This window comes from Sesamum indicum, linkage group LG10, assembly GCF_000512975.1.
Source record: "Sesamum indicum cultivar Zhongzhi No. 13 linkage group LG10, S_indicum_v1.0, whole genome shotgun sequence".
Taxonomy (NCBI): Eukaryota; Viridiplantae; Streptophyta; class Magnoliopsida; order Lamiales; family Pedaliaceae; genus Sesamum; species Sesamum indicum.
In genome coordinates, this window is record NC_026154.1 from 4,797,749 (window position 1) to 4,809,603 (window position 11,855).

Here is an 11,855-nt window from a genome sequence, read left to right on the forward strand (position 1 = left end):
TCTACTAATTAAAAAGGGTGCTTTGCTGTTAATTTGATTACAAATTGAGCATTTTCGGTTAAATTTAAGGCATAAATTATGATGTAAAGCATTTTATGGTGAATATCTTAGGACCATCATAATTATCATAAATTTTAATGATTGTTCACTTCAAACATATTCTTGAACAGACAAGTGTTAACTTCTAGTTGCATAGTACTTACTAGCTATTAACCGCTGACATGCTCTAATGATAAAAGGTCCATGAAGAGAAGCACAATAACTCACGACCTACTACAATAACAATAGCCTAAAGTAGGATCAAGATATGGAGAGAAACAAAGGGCAACAAAATATAACCAATATACGTCAAGCAAAATGAAGGTGGAAAGCAACAGAAGAGAATGTCCTTTTTTCCATGCCAGCACATGACGGATTACATACCTTGTTATATAAGATAACTCCAGAGGATAACACAATATATACTAACAGATAAAGGTAGGTCAATAAGAGTTGTTTGCTGATCATCATGTCAATTTAGCTCCCTTAAGCTCCACACAAAAGCAATGTCAGCTCCTAGATTCGTCACGCCTCAAACAATCGAATTAACTATTCTCCAGAAGAAGTGGACTGATATGAAATGTTATTTTCTCCTCAATGTTTTGTCATTCATCCCCTTTGCAAAATACATGGATACAGTTTTCTCAACGGAATAGCAGGAACTGTAAAACAAACAGCCATCTGGACCTGGAAAAGGATGACAGAGTAAGTACAGATTTAGCATTTGGTTGTTCTCTATATGAACATACACAACACAATACGTTAATGTTGTAATATACTAGCTTGCAAGCAGCAATTTTGGGGGGAAAATTGCTCTGAACGAATAAATTGTATCATGGATCATGCTTACAAATGCTGAGCACTTCCTCTTCTTACCAAACAACAGAAAGTTAGACATACTCCGGTGCTACTTCTATTTATTCCTTATAACATATACAGAACTAAACAAGCGAAAATAGGTCAGGTGGAAATTAAAAGAGAAATATCTTTATCAACACATAGTATTCTTGTTAAATTTCCTCCCACTTTCCTTTCTCACATAACAGTCATAGGTCCAACATTTTCGTCCTTATCTTCTCTTGTTTTATCTTCCTCTCATCACTTTGCACCTCCTCCAATCATATTATTCAACCAGAAAGCCTTGATGAACAAACTTATAATTAAGTTGAATATATGATCCTTTTTGGCATTCTAATGGTCTAACATTCCCACTCCGCCTTGGTTAACTTACATAATAGTGTTTCTCTCATGTGATGGCATCAAAACAAGATATCAATTACACAATTTTCTTCTTTCTTTTTTCAACTCTTTTTGGGATAAACACGATCAAAATTATCTATCTGCACAAGTCAAAGAAAAGGAAAAATATCATCAAGACGAGATTTAGAAGAGCGCCAGATCTAATGTTGGCTCCCACGTGATGGCATCTAAAGTTTGCTTCATTATGTTAATATTTTTTAACTTCTGTGATAGAGGTTGCCTTTATCTCCAATCTAATAACTTTTGCTTACAATTCTGAGTTAAAAATTGATGCACACTCAAATTGCAGTATGACATGATAAGCTTAGTGCCCATAGGCTGGTATGACTATTTGATTCTTTCTGGCGAACAATCAGTTGACTAGAAAATTGGCTATCTGGTGTAGCAATAAATTGATCCCATAAAGTATGCAGTCAAACACATCTTCTTTCAAGAGTCAAGACGCCCTAACACTGATTAATTCTTTGGTAGATCTAGACATATAAGAGAGACAACCAGTCTCTGCAAGCCCACCCCCGAATCCATGCAAAAAAAGTTTGGATGGAATCACGGTTTCTTTATGAGGGAAGTGTTCCCTAGATGATTTCAAAAGAATGGCCTGGCTATTCGAAGTTCCCATGTTTCTAGCTATGGTTGACCAACAATTATATGGTTGTGAGCATACCAACACCTATGCCCCATAAAGAAACAAGATGAAACGGAAAACATGGTCTCAACCATCAACACTTAGAGTTTCAGGGGATTGAGGCCTATAAGAATGCAAGCTCCGCAATGGTGCTAAAGCTTGCTTTTATGCAATAAAGTTAAATTGAATAGTCAATAGTCCCTGTCCACAGAAATGCTGAATGAAATGGCATTGACTAAGTAGAATTACCATGATACTAGATCAACTCTACTTACTTTCTAAGGTGCCTTAAAATCATGAGTTCACATACCACCAGGATTTAAGTTAGGATACTGCAAATAGCTAATGCCATGAAGAATATGTAAATCCATTTACAAGTAAAAGAGAGTATTGGACCAGCATTTCTCACTGTTCCGAACACAAATGCAAAAGTACAAGTTACTATCCCAAAAAGAGCAGGAAAAACATAAAGTTTTCTCGTGTATCAACAAGAACAACATACGCCAGATGTATTTCGTATATGAACCCACCTAGCACATTAAAAATAACAACTACGCAGATATCACATCAAAGCATCAGTAAAACAATAAAGCAAACACAGAGTATGCAATACAGCACAATGTCAAAAATCACAAAACGTAGACTCTGGAAAAAGATCTAGTGGAACCTGAGAACAAGCAGATTGAGTTATAATCTCAACTAGGTCTTCCAAGAATCACTTAACGCAGTCCTAATCCCAAATGGGCTCCACAAATCAGCAAGAAAAGCGGTCCAAAATCTTGCCACTCAAATTCTCAGTGCGAGTATAGCAACTCCAAGGATGTGGCTGCCGCCTTGAAGATCTCAGGCGTTAATCTTTACGCCCAATATTTTGGGGAAGTGCCAAATGGGTGGTGCTAAAAGCTGAGAAAAACGTGAAAAGATTGTTTTCCAATGGCGATGGCACAAAGAAGAAAAGAACCCTCTTCAGATCTCAAGCTTCTTGCTTTTATTTATTTAATTTCTGCTTTTCTCGGAATTGAAATGGTAAATATAAAGGAAAAGGTAGAATCTTCTGAAAAACAATACTCTGCCACAATGGTTTTACCATTTACAGAGTTGAATGGGCCTTCGGAGTGAGTACAGAGAATTACACTTGCACTGATTTCTAAATAATAATACATCGAAATACCACTGCTAATATACAAATTTTATAATTTTAGTCCTATTATTTATCAAATTTTTATCTTCAATCTTATAAATTATAAAAGTAGTATTTTTAATTCGGGTTCCGTTAAGTATCTAACAGAAATATCTTATGAAAACAAAAGTTTTATTTTTCAAAAATCACGGGACAAAAAAGTAAAAATTTCGTATTCAATTGGATGAAAAGTGTAAAGACCCTAAATTACGGGACAAAAAATATTATTTTCCTTAATCTATTATCTATCTGTAATCTATACTATATAAAAATGAAAGGCATTTTTCTCACAAATGGTAGTTATGACACCACAACACCAATTTTATTGTTATACCAATAATATCACTAAATTGTTTTTATTTCTCTTTGTTGCTTTCTTTCTTTTTTCTTTTTAGAAATACGGCATATTGGTTTATATATATTTCTTCTAATTCATAATATATTTTAAAACGTAAAATATTATTTAGCATATACATGCAATGACTGCGTGCCGTGACGGCTAGTAATATAACATAGAAAGACCCTCCACAATCATAAACGGCGGTTAAGACATCGCTGCATTATTTTTTTATGAAACCAAAATGCCGTTCAAATGATAAGATAACTGACTTAAATAACTTTTTAAATTTGTATTACAGTTTTTTTTTTTTTCCCTCTCTTCTCTCTTTTTTTAAATGTAATGAATTGTATATATATTTTACTTTTACTTATAATATACTTAAAAGTGTGAAGTTATTTAATTATATGCATGCAGGAATAGAATACCACAATAGCTAGTACTAATACGGAAAGAAAGGTTATCTACACTCACAAACGTCGTTTAATTACACTACTGTTCAAAAATTTTTAAATATGACAATTATACCCCTTAATTAGATACTTTTTTTTTTTACAAAAGTAACTCCACGTCGTTTTAACGCCTCTGCACAAATTCTTTTGTTGCGTAGATGATACCTTAATTTGATTTTCTTTTGTTTCTTTTTTGTTCTTTTGAAATGTGGTTTGTTGATTATATATCTTATTCTTATTTATAAGATATTTTAAAATATAAAATATAATTTATTTTATGCAGACAGTGACGGCATACTACAATGGCTGATTTTATTTTAGTCCTTAAATAATTATTATTTATATTTTGATCCTTAAACTATCACTTTTTTAATTATTTTCATCATATTCATTAATGAATTGTTAAATTAGACAAAAATAATCTTTTCTTGTACCTCCTTCCCAGCCCCACGTGTATGGCATGTGATTTTGTTTTTATTAATGATTGATTGACAAAAACCGCCAAAATAGTTAGCAATTTTTATTTAGGGACTAAAAGTGTAAATAGTGATTATTTAAAGATTGAAAATTGAATATAATTATTATTTTTTAGAGATAAAAATGTAATTCTCCAGAAATAATAATCAATATATATATATATGTAATGAATATGAAAATAATATGTAATTATTTAAGATTATGAAAGTTATTTTTTATTTTTTTTATTATAGGTTAACTTTGAAGGCTATGTCTTGTATTATGTGTAATGAGTGTGAATAAATAAATAACATAAATTGTATTACATGAGTATAGTATGTGCATTAATGTTGAAATATTATAACAATCACTCATTTTTTTATTATATTTATTAAAGTTCGAAGAAATTAAGAAAAACAACATCAGTATGAAATAATAAATGCTACTTCTTGTATTATATATGTTGAGTATGAATGTAATAAACAATAACGTAAATTACAATGATTTTTCCTAATATTTGATATAATTATAAATATCCCTCGTTATTTATAAAATTATAAATACCTTCTTATGTTTGACGAAATTATGGAATCCTTGGTTGGAGGTATGAAATTGTCAGCTTGTCCTTACTGTATTTTTTTTAAATTTAAAAATTTGTAAAAAAATCAGACGAGGTGGATGATAAAGTTTTAAACATTATAAAAATATTATTCACCTAGTCCATAAAAAATTAAAGAAAAATTATAATTTTTAATCCATAATGGCATTTTGATAAGTTCATCACGAATAATAGATGGAAACCTAACGAGTTGGGTTAATTGTTAGACAGTCATTAAAATAAGGGGGTCATCGGTAATTTTTCAAACAACAAAGGGGTACTCGTAATTCTGCCAAATCATAGAAAGTGGTTGTAATTTACCCTAAATAGTATAAATCATATCATTATAGTATTAAGGAATAATTGCATCGTCCTCCTCTGAGGTTTGGTGTAATTATACTTAAAACCCATGTAGTTGGTAAATTACATCTAATACTTGTGGTATTTACTTCTGTTTAATAAATATGTGCTGCCATCAATCAAAAGTCACCAGATTTATTGATATTAACAAAAAACTGAATGAAAATTGATATTTATCATCTATAAATTTATTGTAGATCAAATAATTTTTTTTCCTAAACTACCCTTACACATATTTATATGTTAATACATGCGGAAAGGTATATTTTCACTCTTATAAGGATAGTTTAGTCAACAACGATTAGTTTTACCTTCATTAAGTCGGTAATAAGTCATAATAAATATAATTTTTATTCATTTTTTGTTAATATAAAAAGACCAGTGAATTAATTTTGATAAACGGATGGACCTATTTGTTATATAAAAGTAAATATTAGATATAAATTTTTCAAAAAAAATAGAAAACTTACGTATAAATAATTATACCAAATTTCATGAGAGTTCAGTGTAATTATTCCTAGCATTAATGGATGCAGTACATTAAATATGTGTGGATATTTATTAATTATTTTTACAAAAGTACTCTTTTGTTTTCTATTATATTTTGCTTTATGTACACATTGAAATTCACATAAAAGAAGAAAATACAAAAAAGTGATATGTAAATCTAATAAATCATAATAATTATCTAGAAATTTAAAAATTAAAATAAGAATATACATATTTTATGAAACTTTACTCAAATAAAATGTATAACTATTTTAGATTTGTATGAATTGAAATATTTGTTGTTTTTTTATCAAATTAATGAATCCAACTTGAGTGTTTCTCATTGAAAATTTGCATACGCCTACATCAAAATTATAGAAAAAGAATATTTTTAAAATTTTAATTTCCAATAATACTTTTTTAATTTTTCAGATAGGTTATTATCTCATTTTTTTTATGATAAGTATGAATTTTTAGTGTCGCGCTCTACTACAAATATTTTTTATAACTAATAATGTTTTTCCTAATCATTATATTATGTATTTCAATTTAATTCAGTAACTTATAGTACATAAATTAATAAATCAGTTATTACGACATTATTCAGTTGCGACACAGGTCCTACCCAATATAATAAACTTTAAATATTATAATAATAATACTTCAAAATTAATTATTATGATCAATCGAGTATAATATAAATCCACAATGACATACTCAAAAATTAAACGAATAATTTAATTTATTTCTTATTTCTCACTAATTATTTCATGTAATTTTTAATATTTTTCTAAGAGTCCTCAAAATATTTTTAAAAATTTATTAATATTTTTTAACTCGAAATAAATAAAACTTTAATCCATAAATTTTAAATAAAAAAAAATGACAAATCTAAACTTAGAGGGAAATGGATACGGCCTTCAAAGATTGTCCCTTGTTTGGTGAGATTTTTTCAACCAGTTCAAGATTTTAGTCCCACTCAACATTTAAAGCAAGATTTTAGTTGTCACAAGTGGCAACTTGGAAGAACAGAGAATCTCAACCTTTTTTCAAGAAACGTCCGTCTCAAATAGTATGAGATATCCGTGACAAATGAACCTACCTCTTCATTTTATATATATATATATATATATATATTCTTTTTTTTTTAATTTTTTCCCCTTTGAGTTAGAGTGATTTTGGCTTCGATTCTTGTCATAATTTTGAGTCAGGACGTACTTTTAGGATCATATATCACTCATAGAGTGTTTAAAGAATGTCTGTAGTACCTCAATTTAAATATTTATTTATTTATTTATTTTATGAAATTAAGTTGAAAAGAGTATTTTTTGTTTATAATTTATACTTTTGGACCATTTAGTGAAGCCCGTTTAAGATAAATGTTATAAGTTTTTTCGTGCTAACCTTTGCGCTTAATTTGTAAAATTGTAAATGTGAAGGGTTTTTCTTTCTGGAAATACTCCAAATTTGAATTTTTTTCCTACTTTTGACTTTATTTTCAAACACTTTCAACTTTCACTACGAACAAACTTGCAAATTTCTTCATAACTTATTTCCTCCATAAAAGTATAAATTATTGCGGACACACCTTTATAGATTACTCACCAATATCATCCTCGCACTAGTAGAAGAAATCGAACAAAACTTTTCTAACAAGAAGTGGCAATTCTTTACTAATTGAGCTAACATGCGTGGGCTCAACCATCTCTTCATACATTGTGATACAATTCAATACACGGTATAGCCAAGCCCTAGCCGACCTATAGGCTTGGCTTGGTTCTAGGGCTATTAGCCCATCAACCTCTTTTGTTTGGTTTTTTATAATTATTAGTGTGTGTGGCAAATTCAAAAGTGTGTGCAATATTTAGAATATAAATAATATAATTATTATTTTTTCAAAATATATAATTTAATTAAATTAACAAATAATATTAAAAAGATAGAAGTTATGAGTAGTTATTGATAGCCAACTTGCTGCTGCATTAAGTGTGAAAACAATTTCAGTAAATTCTGTCATTCATTTTTTCTTTCAGTTGGTTTTAAAATAATTTAAAAACTTGAACACACTTGAATTGCAAATCTTGGTGCAGGTGGTTGTGTTACCTTTGTGCTTTGTCTTACTTGCTGCAGCCTGCAAAAAAGAGCGCAATTTAACTGGAGAAAAAAAGGTTCAGTGATAAAAAAAAAAGAGCATAACTCAACATGCTTGACATTGAAATTATCTTTGTTCCTCATTGCTCCTCACTTGTGGCAGGGGGGGGGGGCAAAAAACCAATCGTTATATTACATATTGAAATTGTAAAATTAAAATTGAAAAAAAGAAGTTAGAAAAATTGGTATAAATCTTGAAAAACTTAGACTTAAGGTGTATTTGATTTATGCAGCTTTCCTTGTTGTGCCTATTTGAAGGCATTTACTGTAGCTATGTGTCAACCCTTTTCTGTTGATGTCTTTGACTGTAGCTCATTAGGCCCATATCTTCTAAATTTTTTAGGTCTTCCCCTATTCTTTTTAATCTTTGGAGGTATAAAGGGCTCAAAATTGATTTTTATGTAATCTTGTGCCTCAGGAACATCATTATCATGTTTTCAACATTTTTTGGAATTGTTTGGCTAGGAATTTCAGTCATATTCTCATTCATGTTTTCAACATTCTGTTGAACCGAAATTTTAGTAAAATTCTCAATCATGTTTCTTTAGCCGTTTCTTGAACTGAAATTTAAGTGAAATTCTCATCTTCGTTTTCATTGTTAATTGTGTTAGCCAAATTCTCATCAACCCCCAATTCCCCCCCTTCCCATCGTAGTCCTTCCTCATTTCAGCCCCCTCAAACTCAACCCTCCCTGCCCCTCACAGTATTTCCTCATTGCAGTTCCCTCATACTCATTTTATCCATTTACTCAAAGTCTATTCCCTCTAACAAGTATCTAATATATTCTCCTGCTCCTGTTTAATTGGATTACCTTTACTATCTATGATTTGAAGAGGTTCAACATTCTCTTCCTCTACATAAACATTTACTGGAACATCAAAACCTCCATGACAAATATTAGGACATTCTTATTTAATTTGTCTTAAGCCCCATTCTAATGGTAAAGTAGGATCTTTGTAGTAAAACTTAAGCAATGACTTTTCCCCCCACACTGTTGATACATTTCTTCTAATTCATACATACAAAGAAAATCTATGTCCACTTTTTAAAATACTTTTTTATGCCCTCCTACATATCCAAGTTTAGTATATTTTATAAATTTTTCACCCCATAAAAATTTATGTCATGTCAGGAAACTCTGCAAACAAATGAAATAAAAGCATACAAAAAATGCTTCAGCAAGAAGCAGAACCATAAGACAAAGGGTAGAAATGCATATAACAATTAAAAGCACAGTAACTTCCTAACAAAAAAAAAAATAAAAATCAAAACATTCCTACATTATAGGACTACAAACCTTAAAAGATTCAAGCATACATTGACTTGGGACCACACGTCTTAAAAATTTCAAGTACACATTAACTAAAAAATAGAAATTACAAAAATCATAGGGGACAGAATGGACAATAGTAAAGCACAAGGTGGAATTTGCACATTATTCTCCAAACACAAACATATTTTAGTTTCAAATACCACCAAATACAATAAATTATTCCTAAACTAATAGGACCATAAATTATTAAAAATTTCATATGTACACTCAATACAGTTGGGACCACATGACAAAAATCGTAATCACCAAAAAAAGAAACAAAACATATTAAACCCCAAATCCAATCAAATAAAGAAAAAAACCGTAACACACATTATTATGTATAAATAGTTATGAGATAGAAGCACCTACCTTCATTGCTTTCAAATCTGAAGCTTGACCAGCTTTTCCCCTCAGAAAAAGCCTCCATTAAACTAAAAACAAAGCAGAAAGTCAGCAAAAAATAGTAAAAAGAAAAAAAAAATAAAAGTCATAAAATTCGAATTTACCTTTTAAGTATAAGTTTTTTCCCTCAATCTGGAAAAGTACTTTAGCTACTTTTGCTTTCTAGATGTCCTAGAAAACAAACAAAAAAATAAAAATAAAAAGAATCAGTAAACTAAAAGATAAAAAAATAAAATAAAAGTTATTACAGTACTTATCTAGTTCTTTTGACACAATATTCAGTCATTTTAACGGAGTTTGAAGGGTGGATTTTTAAGGATTTTGCTTCTAAAATTCGTGGTTCAGTAGCCTCTCTTACTCTCTCTCTAGAAACACGTTTGACAATAGGAACCCTAATTTTGACTCAATAGTCAACCTTTCATATATAAAGAGGGGTATTTTTTCTTTCTCCCTTCACACTAACGTTTAGTTTCTACAAGGAGGCAGTGTGCTATGTTCTTAAAATTACAGGGAGATAATTTGCTTTTTTATTTATCATAGATGGTAATTTGCTCTTTTTAACTAACCCAAGGGTGACTTGCTTTATAACCCATTCGTTATCTAGTAAAGGCATATTTATTTCACTACTCCAAATCTTTGAGATTTGATTTATTTGTGGAATGTTGACCTCTTAAAAATACACTTGTCATGACCGAAAGTGACACAAATCACCAAATAGAGATAGGAGTCTGGCATTCAGCGTATCCTTTTACCTTCTCGATTTTTTTTCCGTATTTACATACGAAGCAACTCAATAAGTGTAGAAGATTTTGTTATTACAGGATTCAGACATACTTAAAATTTGCCAGATGCAGTCAGTAAGTAGAAATTCTCGATACAAGATATCGCTTTTAGACTTATTCCTAAATAGAAAATCGAGTTAATTCAACTTGTTATTCGTTTCCTTAAAATAACAGAAAAACTAAGGGACTCGTGATGTTGGAAGAAATATTAAATTGAAAATCAAATAAACACTTACAAGAATATGTATTTTTAACAAACATTTCATAAGAGCTCGTCTACTTAGAGCTCTAAGACTGTATGAAAAAAATATACGGCTTAAAGACTATATAACTAATAAAGATAAACAAATTAAAGGTCAAAATCTTTACTACTAATGTTACAAAAAGGAATAGTGAAAAAGAAAACGAAAGTTCGAGCTCGGTGAATACAAGGGACATCCATTTGCTGTTACCACTTGCCTAAGGTGCATGCCTCACATTCATTTGCTCTGGCCACTTGCCTATTAAATTAAGGAAAATGAAAGAGGAAATCCTCACTATAAATAGGCCCTTATTCTCATGAATTAGGGATGAGATTTTTTTCTCTTCACTTTCTCTTTGTTTCGTCAAATAACTCATATCTCATTATCAGAGTTTAAATTTCAAACGGATCGATCTTTTAAATTAGGGAAAATTGCATAATACCCCCTGTGTTATGCTAAAATTGCACAAAACTTACCTATGTTAAATAAATAGCCATAAAAGACCTTGTGAATTTTGAAACCTTGCAAAAAAGACCCCCTCCGTCCAAAACTGACGGAAGGTGCTGTACACGCGGTGAAAATGAGAGTAGGGCTTTTTTTTTATCCTATTTCAGCTTTTTTGATAGTACAATAGTCCAAAATACCCTTCTCCTTCATTATATATACAACTAAATATCCCCTCACAAACATACTACAAAAATAGGATTTTAAGTGAGCAAATTTTCAATTTGTCCCTTTTGTTTGAATATAAATAAAAATCATATATTACAAATTAAATAAAATTATTATTTAATCTAATATATTTTCATATTTATTTATAAAATATACTAAATCAATATAACAATCCTACAATTATATCAGATTTTCTTAACTTTTATAAAATGTTATATCATTTATCAAATTAAACTATTATTTAATTTAAATGTATTTTAATATTTATTTTAAAATATACTAAATAAATATAAAAATACCTAAAATTTATATCAATTTTTTTAACCTTTATAATATTATACTAAAACTATTAATATATATTTAAATTAAGCATTTACTATTTTTTATTATTTTAAAATTTTATTAAATTAAATACTTTACTAAATTATTATTTTATTTAAATATATTTTAATATTTGTTTATAAAATATACTAAATAAATACAAAAATACTTAAA

General features: G+C 29.4%; 1 protein-coding gene across 1 annotated transcript in view; it reads right to left on the bottom strand.

Annotated features, from left to right (window-relative positions):
- LOC105171949 (probable sugar phosphate/phosphate translocator At3g17430) overlaps positions 1 to 3,050 on the bottom strand; it is an 8,498-nt gene extending 5,448 nt beyond the window's left edge. The window contains exons 1-2 of the mRNA XM_011093228.2: positions 2,592 to 3,050; positions 424 to 726 (exon numbers count right to left, since the gene is read on the bottom strand). Coding sequence (XP_011091530.1) covers positions 424 to 510 — 87 coding nt within the window. The 5' untranslated portion in view covers positions 511 to 726; positions 2,592 to 3,050. The remainder of the gene's footprint in view (positions 1 to 423; positions 727 to 2,591) is intronic.